The sequence below is a fragment of the Monodon monoceros genome, unplaced genomic scaffold, assembly GCF_005190385.1.
Source record: "Monodon monoceros isolate NGI ecotype Baffin Bay Population unplaced genomic scaffold, NGI_Narwhal_1 Super_Scaffold_14, whole genome shotgun sequence".
Lineage (NCBI taxonomy): Eukaryota > Metazoa > Chordata > Mammalia > Artiodactyla > Monodontidae > Monodon > Monodon monoceros.
In genome coordinates, this window is record NW_021703770.1 from 30,087,883 (window position 1) to 30,106,420 (window position 18,538).

The 18,538-nt window shown below is 39.6% G+C and overlaps 1 protein-coding gene and 1 long non-coding RNA gene across 22 annotated transcripts in view; one reads left to right on the plus strand and one right to left on the minus strand.

Moving 5' to 3' along the window:
• Positions 1-16,569, plus strand: part of LOC114895290 — a 49,031-nt gene extending 32,462 nt beyond the window's left edge. For 2 of the 3 annotated variants that reach the window (XR_003793508.1, XR_003793506.1), the window contains 6 exons: positions 10,041-10,100; positions 10,778-10,847; positions 11,523-11,683; positions 13,482-13,841; positions 14,618-14,775; positions 16,317-16,569. This is a non-coding gene — a long non-coding RNA (uncharacterized LOC114895290). The remainder of the gene's footprint in view (positions 1-10,040; positions 10,101-10,777; positions 10,848-11,522; positions 11,684-13,481; positions 13,842-14,617; positions 14,776-16,316) is intronic. The other variant, XR_003793507.1, reaches the window with a different exon arrangement.
• The window catches only part of RIMS2 (regulating synaptic membrane exocytosis 2), a 649,263-nt gene continuing 641,647 nt past the window's right edge, over positions 10,923-18,538 (minus strand). For 14 of the 19 annotated variants that reach the window (XM_029222539.1, XM_029222538.1, XM_029222547.1 and 11 more), the window contains 4 exons: positions 16,709-16,821; positions 16,310-16,411; positions 14,803-14,942; positions 10,923-14,297 (listed from right to left, as the gene is read on the minus strand). In XM_029222539.1, the coding sequence (XP_029078372.1) occupies positions 14,079-14,297; positions 14,803-14,942; positions 16,310-16,411; positions 16,709-16,821 (574 nt within the window). In that variant the 3' untranslated portion in view covers positions 10,923-14,078. The remainder of the gene's footprint in view (positions 14,298-14,802; positions 14,943-16,309; positions 16,412-16,708; positions 16,822-18,538) is intronic. The other 5 variants (XM_029222530.1, XM_029222531.1, XM_029222550.1 and 2 more) reach the window with 3 other exon arrangements.

Consider the following 18,538-nt stretch of genomic DNA (forward strand, 5'->3'; position numbering starts at 1 on the left):
CATTTTATTGGCACAGAGTTGCTTGTAGTAATCTCTCATGATCTTTTTTATTTCTGCAGTGTCAGTTGTTACTTCTTCTTTTCCATTTCTAATATTATTTATTTGAGTCCTCTCCCTCTTTTTCTTGATGAGTCTGGCTAATGGTTTTTCAATTTTGTTTATCTTCTCAAAGAACCAGCTTTTAGTTTTATTGATCTTTGTTATTGTTTTCTTCGTTTCTATTTCAGTTATTTCTGCTCTGATCTTTATGATTTCTTACCTTCTGCTGACTTTGGGTTTTGTTTGTTCTTTCTCTAGTTCCTTTAGGTGTAAGGTTAGATTATTTATTTTCGATTTTTCTTGTTTTTGAGATAGGCTTGTATAGCTCTAAACTTCCCTCTTAGAACTGCTTTTGCTGCATCTCATAGGTTTTGGATCATTGTATTTTCATTTTCATTTTTCTCTAGGTATTTTTAATTTCCTCTTTGATATCTTCAGTGATCTCTTGGTTATTTAGTAATGTATTGTTTAGCCTCTATGTGTTTGTGTTTTTTACGTTTTTTCCCTGTAATTCATTTTTAATCTCATAGTATTGTTGTCATAAAAGATGCTTGATATGATTTCAGTTTTCTTAAATTTACTGAGGCTTGATTTGTGACCCAAGATATGATCTATCCTGGAGAATGTTCCATGCGCACTTGAGAAGAAAGTGTAATCTGTTGTTTTTGGATGGAATGGCCTATAAATATCAATTAAGTCTATCTGGTATTGTGTCATTTAAAGCTTCTATTTCCTAATTAATGTTCCTTTTGGATGATCTGTCCATTGGTGTAAGTGAGGTGTTATAGTCCTCCACTATTATTGTGTTACTGTCAATTTCCTCTTTTATAGCTGTTGGCAATTGCCTTATGTATTGAGGTGCTCCTATCTTGGGTGCATATATATTTATAATTGTTATATCTTCTTCTTGGATTGATCCCTTGATCATTATGTAGTGTCCTTCCTTGTCTCTTGTAACATTCTTTAAAAGTCTATTTTATCTGATATGAGTATAGCTACTCCAGCTTTCTTTTGATTTCCATTTTCATGAAATATCTTTTTCCATCCCCTCACTTTCAGTCTGTATGTGTCCCTAGGTCTGAAGTGGGTCTCTTGTAGACAGCATATATATGGGTCTTGTTTCTGTATCCATTCAGCAAGCCTGTGTCTTTTGGTTTGAGCATTTAATCCATTCATGTTTAAGGTAATTATCGATATGTATGTTCCTATGACCATTTTCTTAATTGTTTTAGGTTTGGTTTTGTAGGTCCTTTTCTTTTCCTGTGTTTCACACTTAGAGAAGTGCCTTTAGCATTTTTTGTGGAGCTGGTTTGGTGGTGCTGAGGTCTCTTAGCTTTTGCTTGTCTGTAAAGGTTTTGATTTCTCCATTGAATCTGAATGAGATCCTTGCCAGGTAGAGGCATCTTGGTTGTAGGTTCTTCCCTTTCATCACTTTAAGTATATCATGCCAATTCCTTCTGGCTTTTAGAGTTTCTGCTGAGAAATCAGCTGTTAACCTTATGGGAGGTCTCTTGTATGTTATTTGTCATTTTTCCCTTGCTGCATTCAATAATTTTTCTTTGTCTTTAATTTTTGTCAATTTGATTACTGTGTGTCTTGGTGTGTTTTTCCTTGGGTTTATCCTGTATGGGACTCACTGTGCTTCCTGGACTTGGGTGGATATTTCCTTTCACATGTTAGGGAAGTTTTCAACTTTAGTCTCTTCAAATATTTTCTCTGGTCCTTTCTCTGTCTTCTCCTTCTGGGACCCCTATAATGCAACTGTTGTTGCGTTTAATGTTGTCCCAGAAGTCTCTTAGGCTGTCTTCATTTCTTTTCATTCTTTTTTCTTTATTCTGTTTCGCAGCAGTGAATTCCACCATTCTGTCTTCCAGCTCACTTATCCATTCTTCTGCCTCAGTTATTCTGCTATCGATTCCTTCTATTGTATTTTTCATTTCAGTTATTGTATTGTTCATCTCTGTTTGTTTTTCCTTTAATTCTTCTAGGTCTTTGTTTAACATTTCTTGCATCTTTTCAGTCTTTGCCTCCATTGTTTTTCCGAGATCCTGGATCATCTTCACTATCATTATTCTGAATTCTTTTTCTGGAAGGTTGCCTATCTCCACTTCATTTAGTTGTTTTTCTGGGGTTTTATCTTGTTCCTTCATCTGGTATATAGCCCTCTGCCTTTTCATGTTGTCTGTGTTTCTGTGTATGTGGTTTTTGTTCCACAGTCTGCAGGATTGTAGTTCTTTTTGCTTCTGCTGTCTACCCTCTGGTGGGTGAGGCTATCTAAGAGGCTTGATGGGAGGGACTGGTGGTGGGTAGAGCTGACTGTTGCTCTGGTGGGCAGAGCTCAGTAAAACTTTAATCCACTTGACTGTTGATGGGTGGGGCTGGGTTCCCTCCCTGTTGGTTGTTTGGCCTGAGGCAACCCAACACTGGAGCCTACCTGGGCTCTTTTGTGGGGCTAATGAGAGACTCTTGGAGGGCTCACGTCAAGGAGTACGTCCCAGAACTTCTGCTGCCAGTGTCCTTTTCCACATGGTGAAACAGAGCCACCCCCCACCTCTGCAGGAGACCCTCCAACACTAGCAGGTAGGTCTGGTTCAGTCTTTTTCAAGGTCACTGCTCCTTCCCCTGGGTCCAGATGCGCACACTACTTTGTGTGTGCCCTCCAAGAGTGGAGTCTCTGTTTCCCCCAGTCCTGTTGAAGTCCTGCAGTCAATTCCCACTAGGCTTCAAAGTTTGATTCTCTAGGAATTCCTCCTCCCATTGCCAGACCCCCAGGTTGGGAAGCCTGACATGGGGCTCAGAATGTTCACTCCAGTGGGTGGACTTCTGTTGTATAAGTGTTCACCAGTCTGTGAGTCACCCACCCACCAGTTATGGGCTTTGATTTTTACTGTGATTGCGCCCCTCGTACCGTCTCATTGTGGCTTGTCCTTTGTCTTTGGATGTGGGGTATCTTTTTTGGTGAGTTCCAGTGTCTTCCTTTCGATGATTGTCCATCAGCTAGTTATGATTATGGTGTTCTCGCAAGAGGGCGTGAGAGCACATCCTTCTATTCCGCCATCTTGGTTCCTCCTCCCCAGCTCTTGGTTTTATTGATTTTTTGTCTATTGTTTTTTTTTTTAACCTCTATTTTATTTATTTCCTTCCTTCAGCTGACTTTAGGTTTTGTTTGTTTGCTCTTCTTTTTGTAATTCTATTAGGTGGTAGGTTAAGATATTTATTTGAGATTTTTCTTGTTTTTTGAGGAAGGCCTGTATCACTATGAACTTCCCTCTAAGAACTGCTTTTGCTGCATCCCATAAATTTTATATGGTTGCATTTTCATTGTCATTTGCCTCAAGATATTTTAAAATTTCTTCTTTGATTTCATCGTTGATCTATTTGTTTTTTAGTAGCATGTTGTTTAGTCTCCATGTGAATGGGGTTTTTTTCTCATTTCTTTTCCAGTGGTTGATTTCTTGTTTAATACCATTGTGATTAGGAAAGATGCTTGAAATAATTTCTACACTCTTAATTTTTTTGAGGCTTGTTTTGTGGCTTAGTATGTGGCCGATCCTAGAGAATGTTCCATGTGTACTTGAAAAGAATGTGTATTCTGCTTTTTTTGGATGTACTGTCCTGAAAATATAAAGTCTAACTGTTCTATTGTATCATTTAGGATCTCTGTTGCCTTACTGATTTTTTTGCCTCAAAGATCTGTCCATTGATGTGAGTGGGGTGTTAAAGTCTCCTACTATTATTGTCTTCCCATCAGTTTCTCCCTTTATGTCTGTTAGTATTTGTTTTATGTATTTCAGTGCTCCTATATTAAGTGCATATATGTTGACGAGTGTAAAATTCTCTTCTTGTATTGATCCTTTTAGCATTATATAGTGTCCTTTACCTTTCTTTATGCCCTTTGTTTTAAAGTCTATTTTGTCTGATATGAGTATTGCAACCCCTGCTTTCTCCTCATTTCTGTTTGCATGAAATATCATTTTCCATCCCCTCACTTTCAATTGATGCGTGTCCTTTGCCCTAAAGTGGGTCTCTTGGAGCAGCATATTGTCGGCTCTTGTTTTTTTAACCAATCTGTCACTGTGTGTCTTTGGATTGGAGCATTTAGTCTATTAACATTTAAGGTAATTATTGATAGATATGTATTTATTGCCATTTTAAACCTTGTTTACCCATTGATTTTGTATTCTTTTTTCCTTTTGTGGTTCGATGATTTTCTTTTGTATTATGGCTGTGTTCTCTTCTTTTTGTTTTTTTGGAATCTATTATGTTTTTGATTTATGGTTGCCTTGTTTTCTCAAGTATATTAACCCCTTTCTGTATCTACTTGCTTTAGACTGATAGTCATATAGGCTCAAACATATTATAGAAAAAAAAAATTCTACAATTTTTTTTTTTTTTTACTCTTCTTCCCCACATTTTATGACTTTGTCCCCTTTATATCTTCATGTTCATCCTTTTGCTGTTCATTGTGGTTATCATCTCTTTCACAGATTTTTAAAAAAATCTCTCTACTGGCTTATTTAAGTGATTTACTTTCCAATTGTGATTTTCTGTTTCCTATAGATTCTTACTTCTTTCCTTTTTAGAGAAGACCTTTAATATTTCCTTTAGGATATGTTTTTTATTGCTGTATTCTTTTAATTTTTGCTTGTCTGAGAAATTCTTTCTGTCTCCTTCTAAATGAAGATCTTGCTGGGTAGAATATTCTAGGTTGCAGATTTTTCCCTCAGGACTTTGAATATGTCTTGCTACTCCCTTCAGGCCTGCAACGTTTCTATAGAGAAATCAGCTGATTGCCTTATGGGGGTTCCCTTGTAATTAACTCTTTGTTTTTCTCTTGCTGCCTTTAGAATCCTCTCTATAATATTTGCCAACTTAATTATACTATGTCTTGGTGTAGGTCTGTTTGAGTTTATCTTATGTGGAACCCTCTGTGCTTCCTGTACCTGGATATCTGTTTCCTTCTTTAGGTTTGGGATGTTTTAGCCATAATTTCTTCAAATACATTTTCAATCCCCTTTTGTCTTCTCCTTCTGGGATTCCTATTATGCATAGATTGGCATGCTTTGTATTATCCCATAGGTCTCTTATGTTCTTTCATTTTTTTTTTTTTTCATTTGGGTATCTGTCTGCTGTTCTAATTGGGTGATTTTCATTATTCTATCTTCCAGATCATTTATTCGTTCTGCATTATTCATCATGCTATTCATTGCCTTTAGGTCAGCTGTTGTCTCTGCGAATGAATTTTCTAATTTTTCTTGGCTTCTCTTTATAGTTTCTAGTTTGTTTGTTTGTTTTTACAGTAATCTGCATTTCTGTCAATAGCCTTTCTTAATTCCTTCAGTATTTTCATCACCTCCTTTGTGAACTCGGTGTCTGTTAGACTGAAGAGGTTTGTTTCACTGTTTGTTCCTTCAGGGAAATTCTCTTGATCTTTCAATTGAGAGTGGTTCTTCTGCTTCTTCATTTTTTCCCCTTATATTTCTCCTACTCTGTGAGTTTAGGAGAAATAATTAACTACTGTGGTCTTGGAGGGTTATTTTTATGTGGGAGTATCCCTGTGTAGCCTGCGTGAGTTTAATATTTTTGGTGTGAGGGCTGTTTTTAGTATGGATGCTTGCTGCCCCTTTCCTCAGTGTATGCTGGCCATTATCCCCTTAATAGGAGGTGTGACTGGTATTTTGGTGACCAGAACCTGCACTGGATATTGAGTGGGGCCTCCTCTTTGCTCTGTGGTTGTCACTGCCCTGTCACTACCCTGTCAGGGGCAGGGTCTGCTCCCTAGTTGTTGGAGTAGAAGCCCCCAATCCATTTCTGAGCCATGTTTCTGAGCTTCAGTATGAGATAGGCAGGACTGGAGTGTACCCACTGGAAAGGAGCCCCTGGGTATTCCTCCGCTGGAGCTGTTGACCAGTGAGCGTGCGCTGTTGTGTCACCTTCTTATCTGTTGTGCAGGCTCACCAAGTACATTGTTGTTTGCACTGCCCTTGGCCCCACCTCAACCTTGGGAATGCCAGCACTCGGCCCTAGTGTCCCTCAGGTGTCGTTTTCACAAGGCCACCAGCGCAGATCCACTGAAGTCAGGTTTTAGGACCACAGCAGTTGCGCGCCTGGACCCAATGTGGAAGGCTATGGAGGCAGCCCAGACCCTGGCCAAGCCCCCATGTGCACGTGCCCGCACAGTCCAGCCCACAGCTGCTAAGGCCAGACCTGTCCCAGCGGGAGAAGCACCTGTTGTGCGTTTGCATGTCCCACAGGCGCTGAATTTACAAAGCTGGTGGCACAGGTGTAAAACTGTGGCTCACGCAGTCGCTGGGAGAGATTTCAGCCCTGCTTCCTAAGTCACGTGGCCCCTGGCACTCAACTGTGGATGCTGCTTTTAAAGTGTTCAACAGGGAAAAACAAGAGAGATGATGCAAAACGAAATGCCATTTTTTGGCAGTGGCACTGGATTCCAGGAAAGCGAGTAACCTGAAGAGAGGTAAGCCACGACAGTAAGGAGCAGTGTACTTACTGTAAGGAGGAAGAACATTGGAAAACAGATTTCCCTAGGCTGAATCATGAGAAGAAACACAATAGGACGAGAGCCTCTCACATGGTAGAAAGAGAGGAACACTCTGACGAATGAAGAGGCCTGGGGCTCCCTTGGACTTGGTGCTTAATTCCCCACACCTGGAGCTCTGGGTAAACTTGACAGTGGGGAATGAGCTGCAAGTTTGCTGGGATGAAGGAGAAGACTGATCATTATTCTGGGAAAAAGCTGGAAGATGGCCCCAAATTCTTGTGATGTGGATATGGTTCCTGGCAAGTCCACTGTGTTGAGACCTTCTCTGACTACCCTGCTCTGGACCACTTTGCTGGTGGTGCCATGAGACAGACGGTTGCTATAGGTGTTATCAAAGCAGTGGACAAGAAGGCAGTTGGAGCTGGCAAGGTCACCAAATCTGCCCAGAAAGCTCAGAAGGTTAAATGAATATTATATCCGCCACCCCAGTCTTAATCAGTGGTCTAAGATGGTCTCAGAACAGTTGGTCTCAACTGGCCATTTAAGTTTCATAGTAAAAGACTGGTTAATAACAACAATTCATCGTAAAACCCTCAGAAAAAGGAGAATTTTTTGTGGACCATTTGTTCTGTGTATGGCAGTTTTAAGTTATTAGTTTTTAAAATCAGTATCTTTTAATTGGTTAAAGCCCTCCTTAAGGAAGTTATCCCCTGATTTGGTTTAAGACATTGGAATTACATTCATCCTGGAAACCACAATAGGAAAAACTGAGAAAATGGATACTAATTTAACTTGAGATAAGGCCTTGCCAGTTGCCCTGCTATGGATCAGTGGCTCCCAGTAGCAGGCTTAAATTAAGTCCCTTTGAAACACTGAATGGTAGGCCATTCCAGGTGTCTGCCCAGGTGATAGAATCTATAGATGCTTTAAAAGACCTAGCAGTTGCCAATGATGTTGAAACTTTGGGCACTATACTAATCTCTGTTCATGAGTTTGCCTCCAACAGGTCTGCCTATCTAACTGAAGTAGATGGGAATTTCATTGTAGCTGGAGAAGGGTCAACCAAGTTGTTTAATTTTGTCTAAATAAATAGCACAGGAATTTAGTATATGTACTGAGAACTGGAACCAAAACACCCAAGTTCAATTACAAATTAGACAACAAAGTGCTAACGGGCTTCATCAGGTTCAGATAGTTGTAAATATATAAAAGGACAGACTAAATAGTCTAAGGAATGTTTGTCACCTCCGGAAGTAGCCAGAGCAGTCTTCGTCCTCTTCCCACAAGTTGGTGGAGTAGACACTGGCAGTCAGGAATTGTAATAGGAAAGAAACTTTGTATTCTATTACAAGTTAATCACTGAAAGTATGTTGCCTATAAGCTTAAATTATACAAAGTGGCCCATCTCTGGGAACCCTGCCTCCCAGGTAATGAGCATTAAGCTAAAAAAACCTTTGTTTAGCTCACAGGAAACATCCTGACCAGGCCCACCTGTGAATGACTGCAGGCAGGAAGAAATTAACACATCCCCTATGGAGGTGGACCAGAACCAGGAAATGTTTGACTTAACTCCCTCCTCTTTTAGTATAAAAGAAGCCTGAGTTCTAACTCGGGCACGATGGTTCTTTGGGGCACAAGTTCACCATCTTCTTGGTCTGCCAGCTTTCCGAATAAAGTCGCTATTCCTTGCCCCAACAACTCATCTCTTGATTTATTGGCCTGTTGTGTGGTGAGCAGTATGAGCTTGGACTTGGTAACACTGAGCCCAGGAAGTGCAAAATTCCAGAAGGGAGATTTAGGTTAGGTGCTAGAAAGGAGAGTCTGCTAGAGACCATGGAATGAGCTATATTCCCGAATTTCTCTCTCCAGCCACTTGCAAGCAGAGGTTTGATGGCCACCTTTTAGGGCTTCTCTTAATGCTATGAGATTGTCCTAGGTAACCTCAAAGGCTCCTTCAAGGTTCTACGATTCCATCAGCCTTGTCCTTGGCCAAATGTATTAATTAGGACTTGTGACTTAATATAGCAGGCACCCAACTAACCAGAGCTTGAATGTATGGGCTCTCTTGGAAGAGCAAAGATGCAGCCGATCCTCAGTCGTAACGGAACCAGGAACATGAAACCTGCAGGACGCTCTACAATTCATGCCTCCACTTCGGCTTTGCTGACTTTCTTCTCTTTCTTAATCCAATTTCCATCAAATATGAGAAAACATAGCCACTGACAGCTCCTGGCCTTTTTTTCCCCCCCATCTAATAGTTTCTGTCACTGGAGATGAACTGCCTCTTTGGTATCAAGGCAAAAAATAACACATCTTCACAGGCAAGGGTACAGACTGACCCATTTTAGGAGTCTGCACCCCCTATACCACCATCAGTTGAAGCCAGAAGAATGGGACTAGTTATAAAATGGCAGGTCTCTTGGGAACACTATGGATAGATCAGAAAAGGAAGCATACTAAACAAAATAGTCCCCTACCTCAAAGCAAAATGACAGGAAGCTGGTGCTCGGGCATTAAGAACACCAGAGGTTTAAAGTCTTTCTAACTCCACCGTATACAAACTATGGACATAAAGTTTAGGACTCGGGAATCTTCCAAGTTGATAACCATAATCTTTCCGAGAATATCTGAAAGGGATATTCACTGCTAGTCTGTGTATTCGGCAACTGTAATGTGCTTAGTGCTGAGTTAGGTGCTATGCTGGGTACGGAGCTATAGACCATGGTTCCTATGTTCAAAGATCTAACAATTGAATGGGATTAGGACTGAGGAGCATTCTGAGAACCATTTTAAATATAATAGAGGATTATCCCTCACCAATGACTAGTCCTCGCATCAAGTTTAAGTTAAAACTATCTTCTCAAGGAAACTCTCAATGGTTCAGAAATAGCTTAGGCTACAGAAATCTGTATTGTTTATTCAGTTGTCCACTCATAAACACTTCATATGAACTCACCTTTGCTTTAGACACACTACGAAGTGGTAGAGTTACAGTTCCCTACCCTCAACTTTCTCAGCTGCTGTTCTCTCTGCCTGGAATATTCTTCACCTAACTCCCATCTCCCATTGCCACCATCACCTTGTATTTAACTCCTGTTCATTTTTATAGATATTAGCCTTCCTCAACTCTCTTGACTGGGTTAAAACACTGCTGTATATTCCCATGGCTTTTATCCCCTTTGGAAAGTTATCTTACTTGTAATTTTTCACCCAATGTGTGTCTTCCTTAGTAGAATGAAAGTCCCTTGGGGATAGGGCCATGCTTTTTCTGTTCACTACAATGCCTAAAATAGTGTCTCAAAGTAGCAAGGACTAAATATTCATTAATTTGGCAGATATTTATGGAACATCTATGTGTCCAGCATTGTTCTTATCGCTGAGGATACAAAAGAGGGGGGGAAAACCCATATATGGTCCCTTCCTTGAAGGAGCTTATAAGTTAGTCAAAGTGTTGATTTAATGATGGAAGAATGTTTAACTCAAACTCCTTATTTCCCAGGTGAAGAAATGATTGCCAGAGAGACTAAGTGACTTAAGTCATATGAAGAATTTGAGTGCCGTAGGTTGTTTTTGTTTTTTATTCCCTCTTACACACTGCTTCTCAAGACACATTTCACAAACCAAAGGTGGATGTGTGAACTTCTGTTCATTCAGCCCATGGATGCTAGAGGATACTGAGGCACCATGAGCTGTGTGAGTGGAGACAAACATGCAGAGAATGTGATTTTTATGCCAAGAATGTTAAAGGTTAAGTCAGTACAGACAGCTTTGGTGATTTCTTGGCCAATTCTCCCACAGCCCCCATGACAGTGACCATCATGTCCTTCATCTTTGCTTGTGGACCCTTGGTGTCTGGAGTTCCTGGGAAAGTGAAGGTGTTGGCGTCGATGCAGCCATGTGGTTAGGGTTTAGTCAGGAACTGCTACAGGAGAGCTCAGCCCTGAGCCAGGAATTGCAGGAAGGGACTAACATGGATCACTTCTGAGAAAGTAGAAGGGCTTTTCAGGAGAGGGCATATAAAAAAGGCAAGGAGATTTTTAGGAGTGTATGAACAGCAAATAGCTTGCTAGAGCAGAGAGTATATATTAAATAGTGAAAATATGGGATAGATATGGGGGACTGGGCTGGAATCGAGTCCTTGGAAATGAAAGAAATGGCTGGTTCAAGGAATGGAGAGAGAACTAGGTTTGGATTTCAGTTGGATTTCTAATTAATCAAACTCGCTCTTAAATTTAGAGCCGGGGAGGACTTCCACTGGAACTCTGCTGGGATTCTTTCTCGCAGTTTGAGGAACCACCCTAGAAGGGTATGGAGAGACCCTCTCCTCCACTCATACTCACGCGACAGAAGCCAGTCTCTGGACAGGTTGCTATATATCAGTTGCTCCATGTCAGGTTACCACGTGTGTGTCCCCAACTGAAAATGCACCCCACCCCAGTCCCCCACAAAGTTGAACTGACACATCAGTGGAAACACATAGCATAGTGCCAACTGTCACCCTCGCCATCTCCAACCAGGGAATGGCAGAGCCTGTGCGTGATTCTCTTTGACTGCTGTCAGTGGAGGCCACACTGACTCAGAAATCTCACTCGTTTAAATCTGTGAGTTGCTGAGTCATTTCATCAGAAAGCACCTCAATTCTGCAATAATCTTTTTTAAAAGCAACCAATTTTAATGATGTGAGCTGAAATCCTTTGGCATTTTAAAGTGCTCTACTGAGGGCTATCTGCTAAGACTAGCGGTTTGCTTCTGTTATGGAGAGGCAGAAAAGATGATTTCATTGTCTTTAAATCATGTGCGGGCTCAGGGAATGAGCTGTAGCAGGCTTGGAAATGTGTGGGAAGAAGTCAGAAGGCCATGCATACAACGTCTGCAAAGAAAATGTTTTATTTAAAGTGTTAAATACCATCACGAGAATGAATTTGAGTTTTACATTAGTTGGTGTTCATTACAGGACTAATCTACCCTTTTTTTTTTCCAGCTGGAATTCCCTTTACTTTTAAAACATACTATGTACAGGGCAGCAGTGGTCACTGGAATAGTGCTACTTACATGACTAAACCACAAGTCGAGGTGCAGACATGTGAAAATTAAAAAAAAAAAAAATACACCAACATTAAAATAAATACTGCATAATGACAGGTATGTACAAATATTCCATACAGTCATGTCCTTCTTATTAAAATTAGGAATAATTTATATAGGAATATGCCCAAAAGATTATGTGACTGCATCTTAGTATCAGGAAAATGGTAAACGTTTATTCTAAGGGAGAGTATAGACACTGTAGGTCTAGTAAGTCAATTGTTGCTGGTACACAAGTGTCTAAATTATTTCCGTAGAGTTTTATTCGTTCTTTTCAACTTTACCTGGGTCCATCCTAGGTCTCAGAATGTCAAGACACAGTCTCGGTGTATTTCGTATTGCACCACATAAAGAGAAGGCATTTTTAGTGATACTCATTTTTAACTTTTGCACCATATCAAGCATGATAGTTTTGAATGGTCAACACTGAACTTAAAAAGGAACACAAGAGAGCAATTTTTGTGCGTGGCCTTAAACAAATGGTATGTACGTGGATTTCAAAAGTTGTTGCAAGAAGTTAAAATCCATCTATAAGAATGTGTTATCAAAGTGCACAGAAAGAAACAAAGAAATATGGGTGGTTTATTACATTACTCGGTGACTTTTCTCCTAAGTCGGGGAACTTAAGAGAAATTTGACCTTGCAGCACCACCCAATGGTAATAACTGTCTGTAAAACCAAAGGCAGGGGTTTGATTTTGGGGATTCGTGTGTAGACTTTTGGTGATGGCATCAAAGAACTGTTAATAGGCAGACTGACTTTCTTTGAGTCACCTAAAAATTGGAGCTTTAAAATTATCTGTTGCAAATTTATGTTTGCTATATTTCTTTAGAAATATAGTTTGTGAAAAATTGAATTTTACTACAGATAAATGAATTAATAAACAGTCTTGTGTTTCAGGGCTCCAAATTGTTAGCGTTTCTATTCACATAGTAAATGGAAATTGGCTAAAGGAATTGCTTCATGCTTTAATTAATTAGAAAACAAAACACAAAACCTAAGACCTTCTAAAAATAATACTTTAACCCCTGTATGAATAATGCTGGTGCTAAAAACAAATTTATTAGACATTACAATGGCCACATGATTTTAGGATTTTCCTGTAAACTGAACTTTGAAGATGAAAATAAAATTACCATGCACTGTACAATAAATTGCAAAAGTTCAAATATCTTCTTTATCAAATACATGCTGACTTGCTCTAATGTACTCCCAAGTCATGTTGCAAAATCCTTTTCAACATGCTTGAAATAAAGAAAGCTCTTAGTTTTTTCCCCGCCTTGAGAAATTCAGAGATTCAGAAGCCTCTACAGCTCTGAATCAAACATGGGGTATAAGAGAGTATCAGGTCAAAAACTTGTAATTTTTTAGCATAATGTTCACTCTGGTAGGGAGAAAGAAAATAAAAGCTTAAAAGAGAGAGAAGAAGAAAAGTGAGATAGAGGAAGAAAGATGTGAACAATTTGCACATATTGAACTTTAATATTTGTATATTTAACATGGAAATAAATTGAATATGTTATACTTATTCGTCACATGAAGAGAATTTTAAGTATTTTCTAGAAAGTATTTTCTTCTGTAATGTCTGCCAAAACACAGACTATGATTACTTTAAAGAATAAACATGGTGTGTCTTTGTATCACCCTGTTGCATTCTCTCCCTTTTTTAAAACCATGCACTAGTGAAATTTATTTTTAAAAATAATATAAATTGTTGAAAATGGCTGATTTTTATTTTTATTTTTGCAAGTTGCAGCCCCAAGAAAATAATTTAAGTATTCAGCTGATCTGTGTCCATGCAAAAAAAAGTTTAATTTCATTCAGTACGGTGGAGCCACAGAATTTTGTTTTTCAGAGTCCATATCATCTTGGCATTAGTGGGTGCCATGCCTGCTGGAGCTCTGAAGTCTGCCACTGTTCACGCTGTCACACTGGACTGGCTGCTCCCATCCCCATCCAGAGGAGGGCTGACGTTTTTGTCCTGGACCAAGTCTTTGGTCTCTTGCTTTTCACCTGATGCTTCCTAGGACTTCATGCCTTGACTTGTAACATGGCTTAATGGCTGGATAGCTCCATTTCTGTGGCATCACAGGACTTTGGGGTCAGAGAAATGAAGAAAAAGGAATGATAAAAATATAAAGGTGCCATTGAAAAGGGCTTTTGTTGCATGAAACTGATTCTTTGAGATTAATCCATGGCTTCATTGGACCAAAACGTGAGTGTTATTGAACTCCAAACCTGATAGTTCGTCATAGCTCCGCTCTTTCACCTGAGGGCCTTCTTTAGGGCACAATGTGTGCAACTTCCTCTGAGAACACAGGATCGCTTTGTATCCCTAGAAACAGGCTCAGAAGACACAACATTAAGCATGCAGTGTTACCAGGGTTTGCGACCTGTGGGGTTTTTTTCTTTTTTTGTAACGCTGGTTGCTATGACAACAGTTTTACAGCTGCTATGAACGAGAGTAAGAAGGTCCAGTTGAACTTTCCAGAGATGATTGGGAAGCTCTTCTTGTCAGAGGGGCCAAGGTTGGATCTACTAGGGAGGAAGTGGGGAAAAGTTTGAACCAGCCAATCACCATATTGGATAGCTCCAGTTCATCTAAAAGTATCTGGGCCACTCCCATAAAGGATTTGTGATCCATGCGGCCATAGTCTCCCCAGACTATGATCTGTTGACAAAATTAAAAGAGCAATGTCAGTATAATCATGTATGTAAAAGCTTGTCAACTAAAATACATTCAGTTAGTGTGCTGACATCAAACATCAAGTTATGTAGTTGTATTTAATTACTGGGATAGTTGTCTTTGCTAGAATCCGAAGGTACGTTAGGAAAACTTTACAGGAGTGTTAAGATCATAAGCAATCAAGGAAGATGGGAGCTTATGTGTGATGGGGGTTTACAAGTCTATAGTCACTTTAAAGGAAACAACAGTGTGTATAGCTTTTTTTTTTTCTTTCTCACATTCATTTCCATTATGGTTTATTACAGGATATTGAATATATCGATAGTTCCCTAGTGTGTATAGCTTTATAGCACTGGCCACTACTTTGAAGTTTCCCAAGCATTTCAGCTGTGAGGAATGGAAAAGGATGTGATAAGAAAAGATGCTGGATACAAAGTTTGACTCCATGAAGACACTTTCTTAGGTAAGGAATATATAATTCAGTAAATACCTGTAAAACCTTTCCTTGGGGACTTTCTTCAAAAGATAACAGTTGCTGGTAGAGGGGTTCCAGCGTCTTTCTTGCCACTTTTGTTTTCCTTTTGGCTATGCAGACTCCATTATCTAATAGATACACCTTTACATATGGTGCTTGGGAAAGAAAACACAGAGGAGAGTTAAGTGATGAGCTATGGTTACGGAACACCCAGCTTACAGGTGACATCTGCCACAGCTTAACCTTAGGCTGGAAGAGCCAGCGGTCAAAAATCACTGGCCTTTCCACATTACGTCAAAATCATTAGCTAAACAATCGATAACTATCAGCCATTCAGGTAGTTTTAGGCAATGTTAACATAGCATCTGAGTTGATTACTATTTTGCCATCAACTGGTTATATGGATTTGAACAACCGCGTTAAAAAAAGGAGAAATGCTTCCAGTCCCTAACAATTTCAAGAAAGATGTCTCGCTCAGTTTTTCATGTGTCAATACTTAAATCTAATTAAACGTGCTTGAAATTAGATTGTTTTACTCACCCATCCCCACAAATCATTGATCACTCAAAAGGGTTTATTTATTGATGGTGTGGGTACACAACAGGGGTGGGGTTTGATGTAATATGTTCAAATTAGCCAGGAAGAGGCAACTAATTATGAATACCATGGGTTCAAGTTTTTCTGACAGACTTCATAAAAACATTTTCGTGCATGTACAAACTGCAGGATTCTTTCTAGCAGAGTCAGTTGACTAAGCGCCAAGATGTTTATGAACACAACTGTCTTAATCACCACTGCAAGGTTGTACAATAGGTAACAACATACATTACAATTTGGAATTTCTGCAGGGACAGGGAAGCTAGAGATTCAAAATTACAGTTCAGTCAGTGGAGGTGCTGAGGTGAGAAACCAAGTTTCAGAATTGTTCTATACATCAGATCCAGTGTTTTCTACATCTCTGCATCAGATATCTGGAATCTGTGGCATTCCCCATGGCTCGAAGCACCTTAGATTATGACATTTCGGTATGAAATATGTGACATCACAATAAAAACTTATAATGGTGCCTCTCTATACATTACAGGAAGTAAGAATCTTAGAATGTCCTTCACATATGGGCTTATGCTACTTTGGGAACCTGTAACTATTTTTATTCTAATTCCAGGACTCTAAGGATTCTTAATGAGAATTTAGAAGCTCCAGATAAACTGAAGAATAACACAAAACACTAGCTAACAAGAACTTCTTATGTACATGTCATACAAAATGAATGTGATAGGTTTTGTTTTGCAGTGGTTTCTACCATATATGTGCTTATCTTAACGACTTGTCTTATCCCCATCTGGCCACTCTCACTGGGTGCTCACTCAGGACAAACACACAAACTACCACTTAACTGTCTCATTTATTAGTATCCTTGATCATTTAAGAGCAAAGTTTCCAGTATCTAATCAAAAACAAAGTCTCTGCATTGAAAAGTGTGGATTACGAACAATAATAGAAGAATCTCTTCTGTTCTTACCTGGCAGTGTCTTGGAACCTGGTTTTACAACAAGGCCACGGGCCCGAATGATTTCCACCTCCAGCTGTCCCTTTTTGTCCATCATTCCTACCTGAATGTCACCTAATGGCGTGTGAGGAAGAAACAAACAGTGAGAGAAATGTTTGTGCCAAAGACCTTGTTTTAACATCGTTTCATCATTTCCTACATCTTTTTCTAAATTCAAATATATTTAAAAATTTATCAATGATACTTTACTTTAAAAAGCATACAAATTAAAATGGAAAAATTTAGTCAAAATTTTTTGTTTAAATCTAAGATACTCATTCCTGATAATACTGTTAAAGATCCTATGAAATTAAAGAATGTGATTTTCAATAATCTAAAAGAAAAACAATGAATCACATGACAAATTCTTACCCATGGCAGGTGTGGCCAGAGTCTGGCGCCCCACTAGCTGGGCAGGGCCAAGGCCATCCAGAAAATCACTGAATTGGCTATCAGAGGCCAAGCGGACACCAGGGAAAATCAGACTAAAAGTAAGATAACACACAGGATTAAACCCTCCACTCCTGTTTCCATCTAGCCCCCTTTCCGTGGCAGGAGCAGCTGGTACCACTATTTTGCCACTTACATTAATTGGATCCCAACCTCCCCACTGCACCTCCACGGCTCTCCCTCCTTATTCTCTAGCAGCCCTCGTCCTGTATTGCAAGCCTCTGTTTATGTGCCTTTCTTTTCCTTGTCTGGAGGGCATGAACTGTGATTTCTATGTATAGCACTCAGTACACTTTGAACACTTATTCCATGACAGGCATTAGCATACTGAATCTCTTAGCTGCACTATGAGAGAGGTTCTATTATTTAACCCATTTTATCGATGAAGAAAGTCTTCAGATCAGATCATTCCCATCAACACCCAAACACACTGCTATTTCTTCCACCTTAAAAAAATCCCTTTCCTAACCTCCTTCCCTCCCCAGCTACCACCCCGTTTCTCTCCTTGAAACTTTGTAGAGCTGTCTCTATGTACCATCTTCAATTTCTTTCCTCTCATTCTCCTTTGAAAATCGAATCAGTTTTTCCTCGCTCTCTTCCTCAATTTTTCTCCACTCCACCAAAATTTCTCTGATCAAGGTTACCTGACAGCCACAGTGGTAAATCCGACCGTTAATACTCCAGACTTGTCTAATTGAACATATTAGCCTCATTTGACCCAACTGATCCCTCCCTCTTCCTTGAAATACTTTCTCCACTTTGCTTCCTGGACGCTCTAGCCTCCTGGTTTTCCGCTTTGGCTATTCTTCCTCAGTCTCCTTTGCTAATTTTGCCACTAAATGTAGGAGGCTCCATCTTTTGACTTCTTCTCTTCAAGCCATCATTTTCTCTTTCTGTATTGCTGCAACAGCCTTCTGAATGATCTCCCCATTGCCACCTTTCTCTCCACTCCCACAGCAATCAGAGTGATCTGTTAAAACTGAAGCCAGATAATGTCAGGCCTCTGCTCACAATCCTCCATTGGTTTCTCATCTCGATCTGGGTAAAAGCAAAGTCCTTGCAATGATGTATAAAGACAATACAACCTGTCCACCCCTGCCCCCCATATCTTAATTCCTAGTTTTTTACTATTCCTGCCCTCATTCCCTGGTGCCACCATTCCCACTACTGATGCCAGGTAAGCTCCAGCCTCAGCGTTGCTTCAGCCTGAAATGTTCTTCCTTCAGACATTCATGTGTTCACTAACTTCCTTCAGATTTTAAATCAAATGTGCCCTTTTCCCTGTCTAACCTACATAAAACCCTACCCTTAACCTCTGCCATCTCTTCTCTCACTTTTTTCTCCTTAGCACTTATACCACCTAATCTATTATATATTAAATATTATATATTTTCCTAATTTTTCTTTTATTTGAACAATTTTTCAAGTTTATTGTCCATCTTATCTGTTAGACTGTAAGTTTGATGAGGGTAGGGTTTTTTTTCTTATTTGTTCACTGATATATATCCAGCACTAGAACCATGCCTGAAATACTGTAAGTACTTGTTAAACTTAATCAATTAATTAAAATGAATCTTAAAAAAATTACATAACTTGCCCAAGTTTCTATAGCACCAAAAAACAGATTAGAATTTAAGCCTATATGATTCTAAAGCCTATGGTCTAACCACCAACAGATTTTTGCTTCCTCGTATGACATATATCCCCAACTCATAGCAAAGTGCCTAGAACACTAGAAGGTATGGAAATGTC